Source organism: Ovis aries, chromosome 2 (assembly GCF_016772045.2).
Source record: "Ovis aries strain OAR_USU_Benz2616 breed Rambouillet chromosome 2, ARS-UI_Ramb_v3.0, whole genome shotgun sequence".
Taxonomy (NCBI): Eukaryota; Metazoa; Chordata; class Mammalia; order Artiodactyla; family Bovidae; genus Ovis; species Ovis aries.
Window position 1 is genome coordinate 111,575,905 of NC_056055.1, and position 21,335 is coordinate 111,597,239.

A 21,335-nucleotide genomic window follows, 5' to 3' on the forward strand; every position below is an offset into this window, starting at 1 on the left:
AGGTAGAATTTACACTAAGTGTGTCTCCATATAGAGTTCAGCTCCTTGAACACTATTGTGTTCAAGGGACTTCTCAGCTTCTTGAGATACTACTAGTGAACAGGTGAAACAGTTACTGATTTCGTTGGTTATAAAATTTCTAAATAGTGGATACCTTAATGATTATCCATGATCTCATATACTGAATGAACTTTTGTGTATACTCATTGAATTTCATTTTATTTTTTTCTGAGAACATGAAAGAATTGGTAAAAAAACTGGAGATCATCAAGTATCATATAATTTTCAAGAGGCAGATTCTATAAATTAGACTAGCTTTCTCCATATTGATTATAGGCAAGACTACAAATAGAGCCTGCAAACATCCTAAAAGGAAACAGTCATCACCACAGTGCAGTATAAATTCACAGAGAATAGATTCTGTCAGATACAGCCTTTATTTCTTCTTAGAGTTACTGACTGGAACTGTAGTTCTCAAACTGTACTGGGCAACCTGTAGCATCATAGTGCCTTGGATATTTCTCGGTTTTCAGGAACACACAGCTGTATCTGTCAAAGTATAGACCATAGTGTTAGCAGCTTTGACCTAACTAGTCATTAACTGGAACTGCTAGGTATTTCTGTTGGCCTAGATGCATTGTGAAAATTTTACTTAGATACCTAGTAGAGTATACAAACTTCAGTAGGATACATCTTTTAATTTCATGCAGCCATGAAATTAAAAGATGCTTGTCCCTTGAAAGAAAAGCTTTGACTAACCTAGACAGCATATTAAAAGCAGAGACATTGCTTTGCTGACAAAGGTCCATCTAGTCAAAGCTATGGTTTGTCCAGTAGTCGTGTATGGATATGAGAGTTGAACCATAAGGGAGGCTGAGTGATGAAGAATTGATGCTTTTGAATTGTGGTGTTAGAGAAGACTCTTGAGAGTCCCTTGGACTGCAAGGAGATCAAACCAGTCAATCCTAAAGGAAATCAATTCTGAATATTCTTTGGAAGGACTGATGCTGAAGCTCCAATACTTTGGCCACCTGATGCGAAGAGCCAACTCAATGGAAAAGATCCTGGTGATGGGAAAGGTTGAAGGCAGGAGGAGAAGGGAACAATAGAGGATAAGATGGTTGGATGGCATCACTGACTCAATGGTCATGAATTTGAGGAGGCACTGGGAGATGGTGAAGCACAGGGAAGCCTGGTGTGCTGTGGTCCATGGGGTTGCAAAGAGTTGGACGCGACTAAACGACTGAACAACAACAAGGATGCAGTTGCCAGGGTGTCTCAATGTAGACAGTGTAAGGTGAAGAAATATAAATAAAGGTTGTCAGGTACATTAGTCATTGGTTAAGGAATTATATTCAGAGGATGCTGGTTAAGATTTTGATGTTGTCCAAACTTAGAACGTTTTAGAAGCATGTCCTCTTGAAAGTTTTCATTTTCAAGGAGGACATAGAAAAAATACTCACAGGATAAAATTATCATATTTCCAGAAGACATGAAGTGAAGAGAAATAGTAAATATGTTGTGTGTCTCCTCCAGTTCGAATATTGTGATTCTTTTGGCTTGAACTTTGTTGTGTCTTTGACATTACAGAGCATTTTCTCCACACTGTCCTCACTTCCATTTTTATAATTTGTATGTCATTGGCCTACCTGGTCAGTTCTTTTCCCTGACCAAACTGAATCAGCAAACTGAAATCTGTAGTCCTCTAAGATTCATTCATATTGTCTTTCTCATATTTTTGATAGCCTGTACTTGCTTCTTCCTTCTTTATCGTGTTATTTTTCTTCTTACCTTCTTATCAGTAGCTTTGGCTAGTCCAACTTTGCTTATATCCTTGTCTTAATAACATACCTCCTGAATTAGCTTTAGACTTTAATTTTTACAGCAATTTTAGTGTCACAGCAAAACTGAGGTGGTGCAGAGGTTTCCCATGTGCTGTCCCTTTACCCTTATCAGCTTCTCCCACCAGAGTGGTATTTTTGTTACAGCTGGTGAACTTAGGTTCAATTAGGTTTTACAATTAGAACCTCAATCTGTGAGACCATCTTCTGAAATGTTTGAGTGCCTGTTTTGTTTTTTTATTTTTAGTGCCTAACATATGTACTTTACTGAGCTTTTACTTTCCCAAGCCCTTTTCTCTGTATTGCTTTGAGTAAAGCTTACAACAATTCTGCTTCCTCTGATAGACACTGTGGCACTTAAACAGAGGAGGAAGCTTAATGAATACATGCTCAGCATCCTTTTTTCATTTCATTAACTGTGTACCACCCCAACTCTTCTATACCATATTGACTCATTTTTCGTTGCTCAGATTATCTCTGTTACCTAGATTGCTGCCTATTTTCGTGTTTTCACCTCTTGAAATAATTTTTAATCATCCTTCAAAATTTTTAAATTTCCTTTATTAGTAAAGGTTTGAGTCGTGGATATGAGGTACCTTACCCAGATCCACTTATGCATGCATTTGTAATAAGATGGAAAATAAGTTGCTCCTTTTTTTCTTGTCAGGATAAAAAGGTGTTTGTTTCTTTTCAGCCTGTTTTAATGTCTGTATTTCACTTTCCAAATTCCTAATTTTTTACTATGTATTTGTGGCTTATACAATAGTTATGTTAATCATTCCTTTACTCTTAATCTAGATTAGTGTTCTGCTAATTTTAAATGTTATAATTTTGGAACTCAATAGGTATTGTTTGTTTAATTTGTCTAAAATAGAATATGCACGTGTAAATTCTTAATAATGTTTAATGAAGAGAATGACTGTAAAGAAGCTCTTTGATTTTTTTCCTCTATCCCTCAGAACCTTGTACACATATATAATTTGTGTTCACAGTTCAGTACTGTTCTACTACATCAGTGGGGGATAAGAATATGAGCATGAATTCTTCTTTTTGGTATATATTAAGTAGTAAATGGAAATGCATGTGAAAAATGAAGATTTCTAAATATTATAAGGAATCATAGAATCAATTATAAACTAGTTTTGTCCTCTGTTAATAAGGTATATTACTATATAGTCAGCAAAAACAAAACCAGGAGCTGACTGTGGCTCAGATCATGAACTCCTTTTTGCAAAATTCAGACTTAAATTGAAGAACGTAGAGAAAACCACTAGGCCATTCAGGTGTGACCAGAATTTGATCCATTAAAGTCATACAGTGGAGGTTGCAAATAGAGTCAAGGGATTAAATCTGATAGAGTGCCTGAAGAACTATGAATGGTGGTTCGTAACACTATACACGAGGCGGTGATCAAAACCATCTCCATGAGAAAGAAATACAAAAAGGCAAAATGGTTGTCTGAGGAGGCCTTGAAAATAGCTGAGAAAAAAAGAGAAGTGAAAGGTAAAGGAGAAAAGGAAAGATATATCCATCTGGATGTAGAGTTCCAAAGAATAGGAAGGAGAAATAAGAAAGCCTTCCTCAGTGATCAATGCAAACAGATAGAGGAAAACAATAGAATGGGAAAGACTGGAGATCTCTGCAAGAAAATTAGAGATACCAAGGGGACATTTCATGCAAAGATGGACACAGTAAAGGACAGAAATGGTATGGACCTAACAGAAGCAGAAGATAATAAGAAGAGGTGGCAAGAATACACAGAAGAACTATATAAAAAAGATCTTCATGACCCAGGTTACCATGATGGTGTGATCAATCACCTAGAGCCAGACATCCTGGAAGGCGAAGTCAAGTGGGCCTTAGGAAACATCACTACAAACAGTGCTAGTGAAGGTGATGGAATTCCAGTTGAGCTAGTTCAAATCCTGAAAGATGATGCTGTGAAAGTGCTGCACTCAATATGCCAGCAAATCTGGAAAACTCAGCAGTGGCCACAGGACTGGAAAAGGTCAGTTTTCCTTCCAATCCCAAAGAAAGACAATGCCAAAGAATATTCAAACTACTACAGAATTACACTCATTTTACACGCTAGCAAGGTAATGCTGAAAATTCTCCAAGCAAGACTCCAACAGTACACGAATCAAGAACTTCCAGATGTTCAAGCTAGATTTAGAAAAGGTAGAGGAACCAGAGATCAAATTGCCAACATCCATTGGATCATAATAAAAGCAAGAGAATTCCAGAAAAACATCTGCTTCATTGACTATGCCAAAGCCTTTGACTGTGTGGATCACAACAAACTATGGAAAATTCTGAAAGAGATGGGAATACCAGACCACCTTACCTGCCTCCTGAGAGCCTGTGTGCAGGTCAAGAAGCAGCAGTTAAAACCAGACGTGGAACAATGGACAGGTTCAAAATTGGGAAAGGAGTACATCAAGGCTGTGTATTATCACCCTGCTTATTTAACATATATGCAGAGTACATCATGGGAAATGCTGGGCTGGTTGAAGCACAGGCTAGGATCAAGATAGCTGAGAGGAATATCAATAACCTCAAATATGCAGATGATACTACCCTTATCTCAGAAAGTGAAGAGGAAATAAAGAGCCTCTTGATGAAGGTGAAAGAGGGGAATGAAAACGCTGGCTAAAAGCTCAGCATTCAGAAAACTAAGATCATGGCATCTGGTCCCATCACTTCATTGCAAATAGATGGGGGAACAATGGAAACAGTGACAGACTTTATTTTCTTGGACTCCAAAATCAGTGCAGAAGGTGACTGTAGTCATGAAATTAAAAGATTTATGCTCCTTAGAAGAAAAGCTATGACTAACCTAGACAGCATATTAAAAATCAGAGACATTACTTTTCTGACAAAGGTCCATCTAGTCAAATCTATGGTTTTTACAGTGGTCATATATGGATGTAAGATTTGGAGTGTTAAGAAGGCTGAGCACTGAAGAATTGATGCTTTTGAACTGTGGTGTTGGAGAAGACTCTTGACAGTCCTTTGAACTGCATGGAGATCAAACCAGTCAATCCTAAAGGAAATCAGTTCTGAATATTCATTGGAAGAGCTGGTGCTGAAGTTGAAGCTCCAGTACTTTGGCCACCTGATGCAAAGAGCCGACTCATTAGAAAAGACCTTGATGCTGGGAAAGATTGAAGGCAGGAGGAGAAGGGGACGACAGAGGATGAGATGGTTGGATGGCATCACCAACTCAATAGACATGAGTTTGAGCAAGCTCTGGGAGTTGGTGAAGGACAGGGAATCCTGGCCTGCTGTAGTCTGTGGGATTGCAAAGAGCTAGACACAGCTGAGCGACTGAGAACAACAAAATTGCTTTGATAGATTTTTATATGTTGGACATACCCTGCATTCCTGAAATTCTGTTCTATACATTTTATATCTTCAGAGACAGATACACTATTGGTAATAGTTGATACTCAATGATAAATAAATGAGAAGCAAAAAGAAATAATAGTAAGCAAAAATCACTACAGGTTTTAAGTTTGTGATTGAAAGCAATGGATTATGTGTACCTGATCATTTAAACTAGTTTAGGAAAAGGCATTCAATAAAGCAGCACTTAAATAGATTACATAAGTAAATAAAATAGATCTATATATACATAAATGGTATGAACACTCTTTTAATCAAAGCTGTTATGTGTGTGGCCATGTTCTTAAAATAATTTGTTTCTGCTAAAGTATTTGAATTATTTGATTCAGTGCATCAGATCAGTCAGTGAATATAAATTATCGTATGTCAGTTGAAGGCCCACACTGACAGACACTGGACATACAATCTTAGGATGGGAAATCAAACATAAAAATGTTATCGATGTTTTACTCATATAAAGGTTAAAAGATGAAGTCAGTTCAATCAGGATACAAAGCAGAGATTCTGTCTAATTGTATGCAGTGGTGTAAGTATCCAGGACTCCTCACAAGAGCCTTATCAGTAGACACAGTTTCAGGTGACATGTCTGTGTATCATACTCTTTGAAAGTTTATCTGCCCTCTTTAGGCCCTGCTGCTGCTGCTAAATCGCTTCAGTCGTGTCCAACTCTGTGCGACCCCAGAGACAGCAGCCCACGAGGCTCCCCCATCCCTGGGATTCTCCAGGCAAGAATACTGGAGTGGGTTGTCATTTCCTTCTCCAGTGCATGAAAGTGAAGAGTGAAAGCAAAGTCACTCAGTCATGTCCAACTCCTAGTGACCCCATGGACTGCAGCCTACCAGGCTCCTCCATCCATGGGATTTTCCAGGCAAGAGTACTGGAGTGGAGTGCCATTGCCTTCTCCGGTGTATCATACTCTTTGAAAGTTTATCTGCCCTCTTTAGGCCCAGTCTTATATAAATGGGGCTGTAACAGACCAGAATACAGCCTTGCCTATATATATGAAGGACATTTTCCTAGCCACAGCAATCAGAGAAGAAAAAGAAATAAAAGGAATCCAAATTGGAAGAGAACTAAAGCTGTCAATGTTTATGCATGATGTGGTACTATACATAGAAAGTTCTAGGTGAAGTGAAGTGAAGTCGCTCAGTCGTGTCCGACTCTTTGCGACCCCATGGACTGTAGTCCACCATGCTTCTCTGTCCATGGGATTTTCCAGGCAGGAGTACTGGGGTGGGTTGCCATTTCCTTCTCCAGAGGATCTTCCTGACCCAGGGATCGAACCCAGGTCTCCCTCATTGTAAGCAAGACACTTTACCGTCTGAGCCACCAGGGAAGTCCTCAGAAAGTCCTAAAGACACTACCGAAAAACTCCTAGAGTTCATCAGAGAATTTGCTCAAGTTTCAGAATACAATATTAGTAACCAGGAAAGGCTCTTAACCAGGTATAGAGATGATCTAATCCTAGAAGATTGCGGTGGTGAAATTTCACAAGAATCTGTTTTAAGCACTACATAAGTTAAGTGAATCTTAGGCCATTATCATCCATAGCTTTATGATGAGTCATTTAAAGTTTTTACAGCTTAATTTCACATTTCAAATTTTTATATATCTCAGTACAGTTGACCCTTGAGCAATATAGGAGTTAATCTGCTTATACTTACAGTCATCCCTCCATTCTGAGGTTCCCCTGCATCTGGATTCAACCAACTATGAACATGTTATTTAGTTGCTCAGTCGTGTTAGACTCTCTGCAACCCCGTGGACTGCATCACGCCAGGCTTCCCGGTCCTTCACCATCTCCCAGAGTTTGCTCAGACTCATGTGCATTGAGTCGGTGATCGCCATCCAACCACAGGATGCCACATGTAGTCCTGTAGTGTTTACTACTGCAAAATACCCATGATAAATGGACCAGCGTGGTTCAAACTCGTGGTGGTCAATGGTCAATTGTAATTGTTAACGTATAAAAGAAATGACTGGGGTATGAAAATCAGAAATGTTTATTGAAAGAGAGAAGGCATTGTTTCATGTATTTTTCTGAACATAATTAGGGTCCTAGACACATGGTCCTACACTATAGGAAGGTGGTGCGCTTTCATAGCCAATATCCAAGATGCACAGCCAATAACTTCCTGATCTTTCTTCCTTACTTACAAATTACTGCAGTTGATACTATGCAGTGAGTTCTCTGTTTATGGGGAGTTGGTTTTATTTATTTTGCATCTTTCTTGCTTAGCACATGGTACAGGCATAATATTTATTAGATGTTCAAAATGTTACTGTTTTTTAAAAAATTATGAAAGTACAGTAGATTTACAGGAGACTTGGAAAATACAGAACAAAGTTCCATATGTGTGCGTGCATGCTCAGTTGTTTCTGACTCTTTGTGACCCCAGGGACTATAACCTGCCAGACTCCTCTGTCCATGAGATTTTCCAGGCAAGAATAAGCGAGTTATTATTTCCTTCTCTCGGGGATCTTCCTGACCCAGGGATCAAACCTGCATCTCCTGAGTCTCCTGCATTGCAGGCATGTTCATTACCACTGAGCCATCAGGGAAGCCCCATACAACATAATATGTTTTAACCATATGTAACTGCACAGTTCTGTGTCACTGAGTACTTTCATGTTGTTGTGCAGCTCTCACCATCATCCGTCTCCCTAATTTTTACCTTCCTAAACTGAAAGTCTGTCCCCATTTAACACTAACTCCCGACCCCCAGCCCCTGATTGGGGGTTGGGGTACTTTCTGATTCTGTGATTTTGACTGTCCTTGGTGCCTTGAAATGTTACTGGTATTTTTTCATTGTTGTCTAAGCCCAAAATGTTTACATTCTTTTGTAGTTGTCAGAGAAAGTTATAGAAACATAATCAGAAAAGATTGAAACAAATAAATATGCTTTTACATTTTTCCCCTAATCTGTCCATTTTACTTTTTAATAGTTATGACATACAAGGAATTCAGATTTCACTTTTTACCCTAATTTTTAAAATTCACACAAACTTTTCATTATTTTTGATGACCTTTGAAATTGCTACTTTGCAGCTTTAATTTTAACTTTTCTACTGATCAATATATTTGATACAGAGTTCTGAAATAAGCTTAACTACTTGGAAACTATGGAGAGTCTTCTGTAAGTATGCTCTGAAATAATTTTATGTATCTATAAGTAGCATACATTAAATAAACACAAAAGAAGACTTTTGAAGATTTAGTATAGTAGGGTAGATTTTTCCCCTTTTAAAAATAATAGTGACTGATTTAGGTAGTTGATTCTGATATGTGTGTATCTATTGATTCATTAAATAGGAAGACTTGACTTCATATCAGCCTTCATATTTTGCAGATGTTTCTAAAGAAAATATTTCCATGTAATTTTACACTTTTTGTAATATTTGATGTTCAGAATTTTTAGTTTTGCTGTTTGTCCAAATTCCTCAGGCAGAAGGGGCATCCAGCTATGGAAAGAGCAAAACAAGTAGAAGAATTTCTACAGCGAAGACGGGAAGCAAAGCAGAACAAAGCTCGGGCCGAGGGGCATATGGTAGGATTTTGTTTTTGAGATTTTTGAACATAGTATTCAGAGTGAAGGACTGAAACAAGGTAGGTATAAATGACAGGAATCACCATCCTTTGCAAACACTACATCTGAACATTTGCAGAGTATTAAACCTCTCTGTACAATTTCTTTTATGCCAAGTATGAAATTCTGTTGTTGCCTTAGTTAATTGAAAGTTCATAGTTGCATTCTTCCTTTTGAAAGAGTCACAGTAGATATAGCAACCCAGATATTTAGGTTAAATAAGTTCTTGCATTGCTTTTTTTGGCCCTAGATGCTTTTTGTTTTAAATACTTTAGCAAAGAATTGTAGAAGAAAAATGAGAAATAAACATTTGGATAAACATACATGTAACTATGCATTTACTCAAAAGCAAATTAGGACCAAATGTATTTTAAAGCCTCTAATTATTCAGTCAGGTAACTGAATAAGCCATGTATTCAAGAAAATACAAACAGTTTTTAAATGATCATTTTAGTAGATGTTGGTTTTGACATGCAGAGGTACACAATGCCTTTTCACCTTTTGTCCACAGAACAATGGTGATTGTTTCTGTCAGCTCAGCACCCCGTGAAGGAGCACGCTTATGTAGGAAATAGGTCAATTGTATAGTTAAATGTTTTTTTATACTCACATCTACTATAAGTTCATAAGTAACATCATTATGAGTTAATATAATTATTCCAATTTAAGATATGTTTTCTTTGAAATAATATTATTGAAACATAGTAAATTTTTTAATGATTACCCTTTATATTTTTAACACCCATCAGCTTGTTTTTCTAGTATCTGGAATTAATCTGTATTTGTATCCTTTCTGTGGACAGAAGAGAACCTGCTTTATTTTCCCTTGCCCCATTTCTCCCATGTTAACAGCATCTGGAATTTTAGTTACAGATATTAATTAGAAATATTTTCAAACAATTTTAGACTTAGTAAGACGTACACATTTCTTACCTCAGAACTGTTCCTTACATCTACTGTCCTCCCCTGAGTTTATCGTCTTCATGATGGAGACGACTCTCGGAACGTTTCAGAGAGAAATTGTCCAAGATTTGTTGGAAATGTACTTATTTTGTCTTCACACTTAAATGTTAATTTATAGTAGTGGTCTACTCGTGAATTTGCTTAGCATTTATATGTATGAAAAAACATCTTGCCTCCTTTTTTGAAAAGTTTTTTTTTTCTGAAAATAGTATTATACGTTGAGAGTTCTTTCTCTGTCCGTTCCTTGAAATGTTTCTCCACTTACATCCTGGCAGTCCTGTTCTGACCAGAAGTCTGCTGGCATTCTTACGTTTTCCTGAGTGTTTGATGTGTCTTTTCCTCTAATGGCTTTTAACATTTCCTCTTTATCACTGGAAGTGAATTGATTTTGATATAGCTTGGTATACTTTTCTTCATGTTTATTTTGTTGGGGGTTCATTGAGCTTCATGGATTTGTAGGTTTATATTTATTAGATTTGGAAAAATTCAGCCATTATTTCTTCAAAATTTTTTTTTTTTGTTCTTCTCTTCTTTTTCCTCTGGGTGTTCAGCACCTATATGTCAGCTTACTGATGCTCTGTTCATCTCTTTTTGGTCCTTTTCCAATGTTTCATTTTAGGTAGCTTCTGTTGCTAAATCTTCAAGTTCACTAGGCTTTTTGTTTGCTTTTTGCAATCTGCTCTCCTTTTAATCCCATCCAGACATGTATTTTTAAGATACTTTTTTTTCTCTTAAAGTTTATTTGGGTCATTTTTATACTTTCCATGTCTGTCTTTATAATACTTATACTTTTTTCTCCTTTCTTGAATATGTGGAATATAATTATTATAGCTTTCTTAATCACGTTGTCTACTAATTCTGCCCTCTTTGTCATTTCTGAGTCTGTTGGCTATTTTTCTCCTCATTTTTGTCATCTTTTCCTGCTTCTTTACCCACCTGGTAATTTGTGGTTGGATGCCAGGCACTGCATATTTTATCTTGGATTTTTTGTATTTAACTGTGTGGAGACTTTACTCTGGGTGCAATGTTGTTAGTTAAAGATAGTTTGAGTCTTTCAGGGCTTGCCTCTAAGCTTTGCTGGGCAGGTGGAGCACAGCTGTTGATCTAGGACTCACTTGTCTGCACCACTGAGGCAGTGCCCTTGTGTGATACTGTGTTGGTGTCCTCCAATGCTCTGTTGACTTGAAGGCCTTTCCAGTCTGGCTGTTGGAAGCATGGTGTGTTCCCAGCCCTCAGTGAGCCTGAGGAATTGGTGTTTTGCTCAGTTGCTCATTTGTATCCGACTCTTTGCGACCCCATGGACTGTAGCCCGCCAGGCTCCCCTGTCCATGGGGATTCTCCAGACAAGAATACTGGAGTGGGTTGCCATGCCCTCCCCCAGGGATCTTCCGAACCCAGGTCTCCTGCGTTGCAGGCCAATTCTTTACCATCTGAGCCACCAGGGAAGCCCAGGAACACTGCAGTGGGTAGCCTATTCTTTCTCCAGGGTCTCTTCCTGACCCAGGATTTGGTGAGGTCAGGCTAATTGTGACTCAGAGGAAACCTCTGCAGCTTCCAGCACTCTCTTCCTGCAATGTTAGTATTCCCCCACCTCCCGCATTCTGACGGCCCTCTCCTTGGCTCAGAGACCCCGTCTCCCTGTGCTGCAGCCCGGAAGTGGGCAGTGACTGAGCTTACCTCACTTGTTCTCCTCTCACAAGGACCACTGTCTTGTGCTGCCTGTTTGCCCGTGTTTGAAAATCATTGTTTCATATACTTTGTCCAGTCTTTCCTTGTTGAAGGTGGGAGGGCACATCTGGTCTGTGTTACCGACTGCAGGTGAAGTCTTGGGTGGTGGTTTGCTGGATGAAGAATCCAGATTGCAGGCTCCCCCAAGACCACATTAAAGCTGCTGCCTTATCATCATCTCACTGTGACTCGTGAGCATGGTGACGATGTTTTCCGTGCTCCTCTGTAAGGGATTTTCATCTCTGAAAGCATGTTGGACTATTTGTTTCTACCTTTCATATTCTGAAATAATCACTTGAGTATTTATCAGTTGGGTTTTTTAATTGACCCGACTTGATGCTAATCAGATGCTCTCAGTCTGAACACTCACCTTCAGTTCTGGGACATTCTCAGTTACCATTTCTTCAGGTATTGCTGCTTCTCCTTTTTCTCCTTGACAAAGCACCTATTAATGAATAGATTGGAACCTCTGCCTCAAATGTCTTTTTTTCTGTTCTTCTGTTTCTTTTTTTAATCCCTTCCTCCCTTCTTACTGTTTTGGAAGGATTCCTAGCCCAAATTTCAGCTCATAACACATTCTTTCATTTTGCCTGCTCTGCTCTTCAGCCTATCCAATGAGATTCTCTTAACTTTAGCAATTTTCACGTCGATGAAGCTACTTAGTTTTCCTTGAAAGCTCCATGATCATGTGCTCATTTCTCTTGTAGTACTCTAGATATTGTAGGGTCTTGTTCTTGGTGCTCTCTTGGCAGTGCTGGTGTCTTCAGTGTTTAAGTCTGTGTCCTGTTTCATGGTATTGGTGTTCCTTGCACGGTTGGTGTTCTTGCTGGTGTAGTCACGTATGGGGCTCTCTGTTTCACTCTTCATTGCCTCTGTTTGGGTTGGCCCCTGGCAAGATAGTACATGCTCCTCTTCCCAGTCCTCTCCCCAGTTTTCCATCAGAGTAGATGCCAGGTGGGACACATTGCTGTTCTACCAGCCAAATCCCTGGCAGCTTATTTTCTGGGCTTTCCTTCCTGTTGTCACCAGTCACCTGGAGCACTGGCCTGGCCTTTCCCTCCAACTCTCTTGTCATTAGTGTCTTCAGGGAGCTGCTGGGGCCAGGCGAGCTCTTGTGGAAGCATGTCGCTACTGGCCCCTTCGCGCCCCCACGCTGAGGCCTCGCCCCACATGCTGTGCTCGTGTCACTTGTCATCATAAACCCATTTGTGTACTTGCCTCACCTCTGGGTTCCTTCCATTCTTGGGACTGCCCAGAGTTTTGCTGGTTTTTGAGTGCTGATATGCATTACTTAACACAGCAACTTCTCTAATCTATAATTTTGCAGGGAGAGAGGCCATGGTGTCATTCTTCCATCTTACAGTCAGAAATTATTATTTTCATTTTGTTGTGTTATTTTTTAAAAATGTGCTTTAGGGACTTCCCTGGCGGCCCAGTGGTTAAGACTTAATGCTATCACTGCAGGGGACGCAGGCTCAGTCCCTGGTCTGGCAGCTAAGACCCCACATGCTACATGGCCAATTAATAAATAAATGCATTCAACTAAATCTTTTAAAAAATTTTGCTTTAGAGATAAGTGATTTTTATATGACGTTTCAAGATTCATTTTTTTAAGCTATTTAGAATTTCTTCGTTCCCTAGGTGACAATATATATACATACATAAAACTTTAGAAAAGTGAAGAATTTTTACTTTTTGGTGTATTTGGGTGTGTACATTGTATATTACTTGTTTTATTCACTAATTAAATAACAAAGGCAGTGTTGTAAACATCTTGGGGACAGTAGGTTAATTAACTGATTGAAGACTACTTAATTAAAGCTTAACCAGACATAGTTTGTTTCTGGAGTAGTTCAGAGTCTAGAGTTAGACAAGAATATGTATACTGGAGACTGAGCCAGAGAACTAGAAGCAAGGGCTGAGTGGGGAGAAAAGGTCTCACAGATTTTAAGTTCTAAATTGAAATGTTTTTATGATGAGATAGAGGGCCTGTTTAAAATTGATCTCTCCTTTTCTATGCTTTGTGACAAGTTTTCGTAAACCAAGGAGCCTAAGAGCAACAGAGATTTATGACCCACTGTTTGTCCAGGCCAGGACTCTGGCACATTGTGATCGTCCTCTGCCCCTCGTCTCCTGAAGCCCAGGTAGCAGTGTCAGCGGCTGTGCCTTCGTGGTGCCAGCAGGCCGTCCCTCCTTCTGCTGTGGTAATCAGGCCTCCGCTATCGGAGAGATTGACTGAGACCGTGCTCAGTTGTTTGCCACATGGCCCCTTCATCTCAGCAGCAAAGAACTCCATGTGCATCAACTCCCCACCTCCTGCTTCTTCAACCAACCAGGGAAACTCAGCATTTAATGGTCAACCCACTGTTTTAATGCCACTCATCCCATATAATGTGACTCAGTCCTGGGGGTACACCCCATCGTATTCCCAGCCCTGGGGATCATCTGTGCAGGGCTGACAATCCTGGGGAGTGGGTGAATGTCAGGAAACCTTGGGAGCCTTCTCCAAGTCCTGCCCTCCATGGTCCCTTTGCCTTTGACTTTAGAGAGTGTGTCAGGGACAGCAGATGAGGTGAAGTGGAGGAGCTGACTTTAGCAACATACTTGAGGGAGAGCACTACCCAGGAGTCCAGACAGAGCTCTGTAAAAAATTGGTTTATTAACATGGAGTTTAAATACAGTGATATTCACCAGTGTTAGGTATGTGTCTGGATGAGTGCTGACAAGAGTATGTAGTCATATAATCCCTGCCACAGTCATGGGATAGTGCTATTCCATCATTTCTTAAAAGCTTCCTCCTCTTACCATCAGGAAAAAAAAAAAAAAATTGAATGTGATATGATGGATGACAACTAAACTTACCATAGTGATCCTTTCTCAGTGTACGCGTATATTAAATTATTTTGTGCACCTTAAACTGATGATGTTACATGACGATTGTATCTCAATAAAACCAGGCTTCCCTGGTGGCTCAGATGGTAAAGAATCCACTTACAATGCAGGAGACCTGAGTTCATTCCCTGGGTTGGGAAGTTCCCCTGGAGAAGGAAATGTTATCCTGCTCCAGTATTTTGGCCTGGAGAATCCCATGGACAGAGTAACCTGGCAGACTACAGTCCAGGGGGTTGCAAAGAGTCGGACGTGACTTAGCAACTACACACACATCTCAGCTAAACAGGAGGAGGAAGTTTCCTCCTGCCTCTTTGCAGTCAGTCTGCTGCCAGCCATAGGCTGTGCTCTTGTTTCTTCTAGAATTTCATATAGAAATATCTTACAGTATATAGGGTTTTGGGGTTGTGTGTGTCCTTAGTTCTTTTTTATTCCTAAGTCATATTCCATCATGTGAATATACCTCAAATTGTTTATTCAATCCTCAGTTGATAGACATTTGTGTGGTTTTTAAAAGAGATGGTTTGAAAACTCTTGGGAGTCACTGAACTGACTAGCCCATGCTCCTGGGAGCCCTTCTTTCTGAGTTGACATATCCCTCTTGATTATGTGTAACTAAGTTAGTAGTTTCTAACTACACTCAGGTTTCTGAACACTGCTAGAGAAAGTGACAGCTGTGATGGCTAGTGTTAGATGGGTTTATGGCCTCTGGTTTCAGCAGAAGTGTGGTCCTTTTCAGCGCTTCGTTAAATCTCCATGGTCAGCAGCCTCTCCCCTTGTCCATTTGCTCAATGATTTCGTCCTTCTTCGTTCTCTGTGAAGATAATCATTACAAAGAAAGTTGGCTTATGAACCCCACATTTCATCAGATTTTTCTGCCTCCATACTTAAAAGTGAAGTGAAAGTCACTCAGTTGTGTCCGACTCTTTGCAACCCCATGAACTATACAACCCATGGAATTATCTAGGCCAGAATACTGGAGTGGGTAGCTTTTCCCTTCTCCAGGGTATCTTCCCAACCCAGGGATTGAACCCAGGTCTCCCACATTGCAGGTGGATTCTTTACCAGATAAGCCACAAGGGAAATCCAAGAATACTGGAGTGGGTAGCCTATCGCTTCTCTAGCAGATCTTCCCAACCCAGGAATCGAACCAGGGCCTCCTGTGTTGCAGGCGGATTCTTTACCAACTGAGCTGTCAGAGCTATTCCTCCATACTTATAAATTTATCTACAACTGTACCCAGTATTTCCTTATTTTCTCCAGTCTGAGAGGAGGATATAATTTCTTCTGTTCAAGAGTAATCTTCCCATTCCATCCTACTTGATGATTATAACGCTACTAATGGTTGACATTGGTCAGTTTACTGGGTGTGTACTATGCCAAAGAATGCTCAAACGTGAATGTGAAGTCACTCAGTCATGTCTGACTCTTTGTGACCCCATGGTCTGTAGCCATGTACCAGGCTCCTCAGCCCATGGTATTTTCAAGGCAAGAATACTGGAGTGGGTTGCCATTTCCTTCTCCAGAAGAATGCTCAAACTACCACACAGTTGCACTCATCTCACATGCTAGTAAAGTAATGTTGAAAATTCTCCAAGCCAGGTTTCAACAGTAGATGAAGTGTGAACTTCCAGATATTCAAGCTGGTTTTAGAAAAGGCAGAGGAACCAGATCAAATTGCCCACATCCGATGGATCATAGAAAAAGGAAGAGAATTCTAGAAAAACATGTGCTTCTGCTTTGTTGACTATGCCAAAGCCTTTGACTGTGTGGATCATCACAAACTGTGGAAAATTCTGAAAGAGATGGGAATATCAGACCACCTGACCTGCCTCTTGAGAAGTCATGCAGGTCAGGAAGCAACAATTAGAACTGGACATGGAACAACAGACTGGTTCCAAACCGGGGAAGGAGTACATCAAGGCTGTATATTGTCACCCTGCTTATTTAACTTACGTGCAGAGTACATCATGAGAAATGCTGGGCTGGATGAAGCACAAGCTGGAATCAAGATTGCTGGGAGAAATATCAATAACCTCAGATAATACAGATGACACCACCCTTATGGCAGAAAGCGAAGAAGAACTAAAGAGCCTCTTGATGAAAGTGAAAGAGGAGAGTGAAAAACTTGGCTTAAAACTCAACATTCAGAAAACTAAGATCATGGCATCTGGTCCCATCACTTCATGGCAAATAGATGAGGAAACAGTGGAAACAGAGAAAGACTTTATTTTTGGGGGCTCCATAATCACTGCTGATGGTGATTGCAGCCATGAAATTAAAAGACCCTTGTTCCTTGGAAGAAAAGTTATAACCAAGCTAGACAGCATATTAAAAAGCAGAGACATTACTTTGCCAACAAAGGTCTGTCTAGTCAATGCTATGGTTTTTCCAGTGGTCATGTATGGATGTGAGAGTTGGATTATAAAGAAAGCTGAGCAGCGAAGAATTGATGCTATTGAACTGTGGTATTGGAGAAGACTCTTGAGAGTCCCTTGGACTGCAAGGAGATCCAACCAGTCTATCCTAAAGGAACTCAGTCCTGAATATTCATTGGAAGGACTGATGCTGAAGCTGAAACTCCAATACTTTGGCCATCTGATGTAAAGAACTGACTCACTGGAAAAGACCCTGATGCTGGGAAAGACTAAAGGCGGGAGGAGAAGGGGACAATAGAGGATGAGATGGTTGGATGGCATCACCGTCTCAATGGACATCAGTTTGAGTAAGCTCTGGGAGTTAGTGATAGACAGGGAGGCCTGGCATGCTGTAGTCCATGGGGTCACAAAGAGTAGGACACGACTGAGTGAGTGAGCTGAACTGCACTAAACTACTATATGTCAGGCATAGTTTTGAGTTCTCTACCTGTATTAACTCACTTCTCACAACAGCGCCCTGAGGTGGGTTCTGTAGTGTTCCCGTCTTACGTCTCACTGAGGCAGAAGTAGAGAAGCTAACATGACAGTTTGGGTTTTACAGCGACTGGATGGTAGATTACGTGTTTAAATGGCACAGTCTGACTGTAGAACCCATGCTTTCATGGCTTTATTTTTCTGTGCCATACTGTCTGTTTACTTGAGGGTCCTCCTTACCCCATCACTTGTTTCCTCTCTCTCCTGATCATTTCTTTCTTCCCTGGTACCCTCCCATAGCGTATAAATACAGTCATGTTTCTCACATTCCTGCTCCATCCTGCTCTTCATAGCCGGCCCCTCAAAGAAATGAAGCACTAGTCTTCATTGTTGCTCACCCGATATTCAGAATCCTCTTGATATAGAAGTTATCACTGTCCGTCTTCTCAGATATAATATAGTATTTTCAGTCTTTATCTTACTTGACCTTTCTGTGACATTTGGTCTCATGAGCTACTGCTTCTAAATTTCTTCACTACCTTCTCTCATACCAAATTCACCTTGTTTTTCTTTCGCTGTTTTTTTTTTTTTGTAATATCTTTTCCTACAGTGTTCTTTTCCGCTCACTTTTTAAAGGCTGATATTTTCTGGGGTGTTCTGTCCTTGGTTGTTTTCTCACTATAAATAATACCCTGCGGTGATTTCATTCTACAAGGGACCAGTGACTTCACAGTCTGTCTCAGTTACTCAGACTGCTCTTCTAACTTCTGTCCTGTCTAGCTGCCTTCTGGACATCACTTCCTGGGTGTTTGATTGGCACCTTATTTTTTAAATTTCCTTTTATTATTTAATGTATAATACAATAACTTTCTTATACCACTTTCTTACAACTTTTTTATAATACAATAACTTTCCTTTTATTATTTAAATTATAATACAATAATGGGTTTGCCTTGTGACTCAGCTGGTAAAGAATCTGTCTGCAATGTGGGAGACCTGGGTTCAATCCCTGGATTGGGAAGATCCCCTGGAGAAGGGAAAGGCTACCCACTCCAATATTCTGGCCTGGAGAATTCCATGGACTGTATAGTCCATGGGGTCGCAAAGAGTTGGATATGACTGAGCAACTTTCACTTTCACAATAACTTCAACTTTATTTTTCTTCTCCAGTTCTATGAATTTTAGCACAAGTATAAATTCACATACCCACCACCATAGTCAGGATATAGAAGAGTGCCATCATCCCAAAACTCTTTTGGTGTCTCTCAGCATAGTCACCATCAACAGCCTGGCAGCTACTGTCTGTTCTCCATGACTACAGTGTTATCTTTTCAAGAATATCTTATGTGGTATATATGTGTGGTATCAGTTCAGCTCAGTTCAGTCACTCAGTTGTGTCCAACTTTGCAACCCTACGGACTGCAGCCAGGCTTCCCTGTCCATCACCAGCTGCCGCAGCTTGCTCAAACCCATGGCCATCAAGTCAGTGATGCCATCCAACCATCTCATCCGCTGTCGTCCCCTTCTCCTCCTGCCTTCAGTCTTTCCCAGCAGCTACACCAGGTGGCCAAAGTATTGGAGTTTTCAGCTTTAGCATCAGTCCTTCCAATGAATAATCAGGACTGATTTCCTTTATGATGGACTGGTTGGATCTCTTTGCAGTCCAAGGGACTCTCAACAGTCTTCTCCAACACCACAGTTCAAAAGCATCAACTCTTCAGTGCTCAGCTTTCTTTATAGTCCAACTCTCACATCCATACGTGACTACTGGAAAAACCATAGCTTTGACTAGATGGACCTTTGTTGGCAAAGTAATGTCTAAGCTTTTTAATATGCTGTCTAGGTTGGTCATAACTTTTCTTCCAAGGAGCCAAGCATCTTTTAATTTCAATGGCTGTAATCGCCATCTGCAGTGTTTTTGGAGTCCTGGAAAATAAAGTCTGTCACCGTTTCCCTTGTTTGGAAAGTATGAAAAGGCAAAAAGATACCTGTGGTATACATAATGATATATAAACCTTACTGGTTGACTTCTTTCACTCACCTTAATCATTTTCATTCAAGCTGTTGCATTTATCAGTAACTTTTTCTTTTATTTTTGAGTGATTTCCATTGTATGGATGTGCTGTTGTTTGTTTATTCATTCACTCATTGAGGGACATTTGGTTTGTTTCTAGTTTTTGATGCTTGTAACATTCATTTACAAGTTTTTAGACAAGTGTTAAGTTTTTATTGGGTAAATACCTAGGATTGGGTTTACTGAATCATATGGTACGTGTATATTTAACTTGGGTTTTCAAAAAAGTCAAATCATTTGCTGGAGTACTTGTACCATTTTACCTTCCTACCAGGAGTAAACAAGAGTTTACTCTTTACAAGAGTAAAGAGTTCCAGTTGCTTTGCATCCTCGTCAGCATTGGACATTGTCACTATGTTTTTATTTTGGCCATCTAATTATGTATAGGGGTATCTCATTGTGGTTTAATGTGCATTTCTCAAAATGTTAATGATGTTGAATTCCTTTCCATGTTCTTATTTGTGATCCTTATATCCTGTGTAGAGAACTGTCTGAATAATTTGTTGATGTTGATTGATTGTTATTTGTTTAGCTTTGAGTGTTCTTTATATTCTGGATAAGTCTTTTATTTGGTAAGTAACTTGCTAGTATTTTCTCCTAAGTGGTAGTTTGCTTTATCATTCTCTTAACAGTATTTTTCACAGAACAAAAAGTATTAACTTTGATAAAGTGTTTTCAGATTTCTGGTTTATGGATCATGCTTTTGCTATTGTGTCTAAAAACTTTCTGCCTATCTAACAGTCGTAAAGATTTGCTCCTACTTTAAAAAAACTTTTTTATAGTTCTACTTTTAACCTTTAGCTGTATGATCCATGAAGGATGAATGTTTCCATATAAAAAAAAGAAAATGTTTTTATTATGGTAAAATACCCAAAACATACAATTTTCTGTCTTAATCATTTAAAAATACACAATTCAGTAGCATGAGGTACATTCACAGTGTTATCTTCTTTCTGCTTTGTTTCTGTTTATTTTGCTCATTTCTAATTTTTCAAGGTTATAGCTTAAAGCTGAGGATGAGACATTTCCTCTTTTCTAATATTGGTAGTAGATGCTATAAATTTCCCTCTAAGCACTGCATTAATTTCACCCACAAATTTTGCTGTGTTCTGTTTTCATTTTCATTCAGATCAGAATTCATTCTGATTTCCCTTGAAATTTCTCTTTGGCCTGTGAATAACGTAGAAATGAGTTGTTTAGTTTCCGTGTGTTTGGACATTTTCCTACCTTTGCCTGTAACTGTTTCCCAGTTGTATTTTATGATCAGAGGACATACTTTGTCGAACTTCAGTCATTTTACATTTGTTAGGATTCATACTTTGACCTAGGATATGATCTATTTTCATGAGTGTTCCACATACACTTGAAAAAAATATGTACTCTGCTGTTGTTGAGTGGAGTGCTGTGTGTTTCAGTTAGACATTGCTTTCCAGTACTTCTTCATCAGTGCTGACATTATGCCAATATAATGTTTGATACTAAGGTAGAGTTGAAGTCTTCAAATATAATTGTAGATTAATCTGTTTCTCCTTTCAGTTCTGTGAGGTTTTCCTTTCTATTTTTTTTTTCAAAGCATGTGCACATTTAGAATTATTGGGGTTTTTTGGTGAATTGACTTTTTTTATCAAAATATAATCTTTTTTTCCTTGTATTAGGCTTTTGTTTTTGTTTTTCTGTGTAACAAATTAGTGTAATGTAGTGGCTTTTAACAAAGCAAAATTGAACACAGTGTTCATCTGCTTAGAGTTACTCAATGGTTGTCTAGTGTTTATAGGGTAAATTACACCTGGGGAGCTTCCCACAAGGCTTCTATCCTTTGTCTTTCTTATTGTTCTTGATTCTCCTGTTCCCTTCTTCATCCGTTACACTTCAGCATTACCAGACTTTGCAGTTCCCTGGTGGCACTGTTTCTAGTTTGTGCCTGAGATTCCATCTCGCTTATCTTCATGGAGAGAACTCATGGTTCCTTTCTGTTGCCTTGTTGATTTGTGGGCTG

General features: G+C 39.4%; 1 protein-coding gene across 19 annotated transcripts in view; it reads left to right on the forward strand.

Moving 5' to 3' along the window:
* NEK1 (NIMA related kinase 1) overlaps positions 1 to 21,335 on the forward strand; it is a 124,856-nt gene that overhangs the window by 49,257 nt on the left and 54,264 nt on the right. For all 19 annotated transcript variants that reach the window (XM_060411051.1, XM_012129594.5, XM_060411058.1 and 16 more), the window contains one exon: positions 8,692 to 8,794. In XM_060411051.1, coding sequence (XP_060267034.1) covers positions 8,692 to 8,794 — 103 coding nt within the window. The remainder of the gene's footprint in view (positions 1 to 8,691; positions 8,795 to 21,335) is intronic.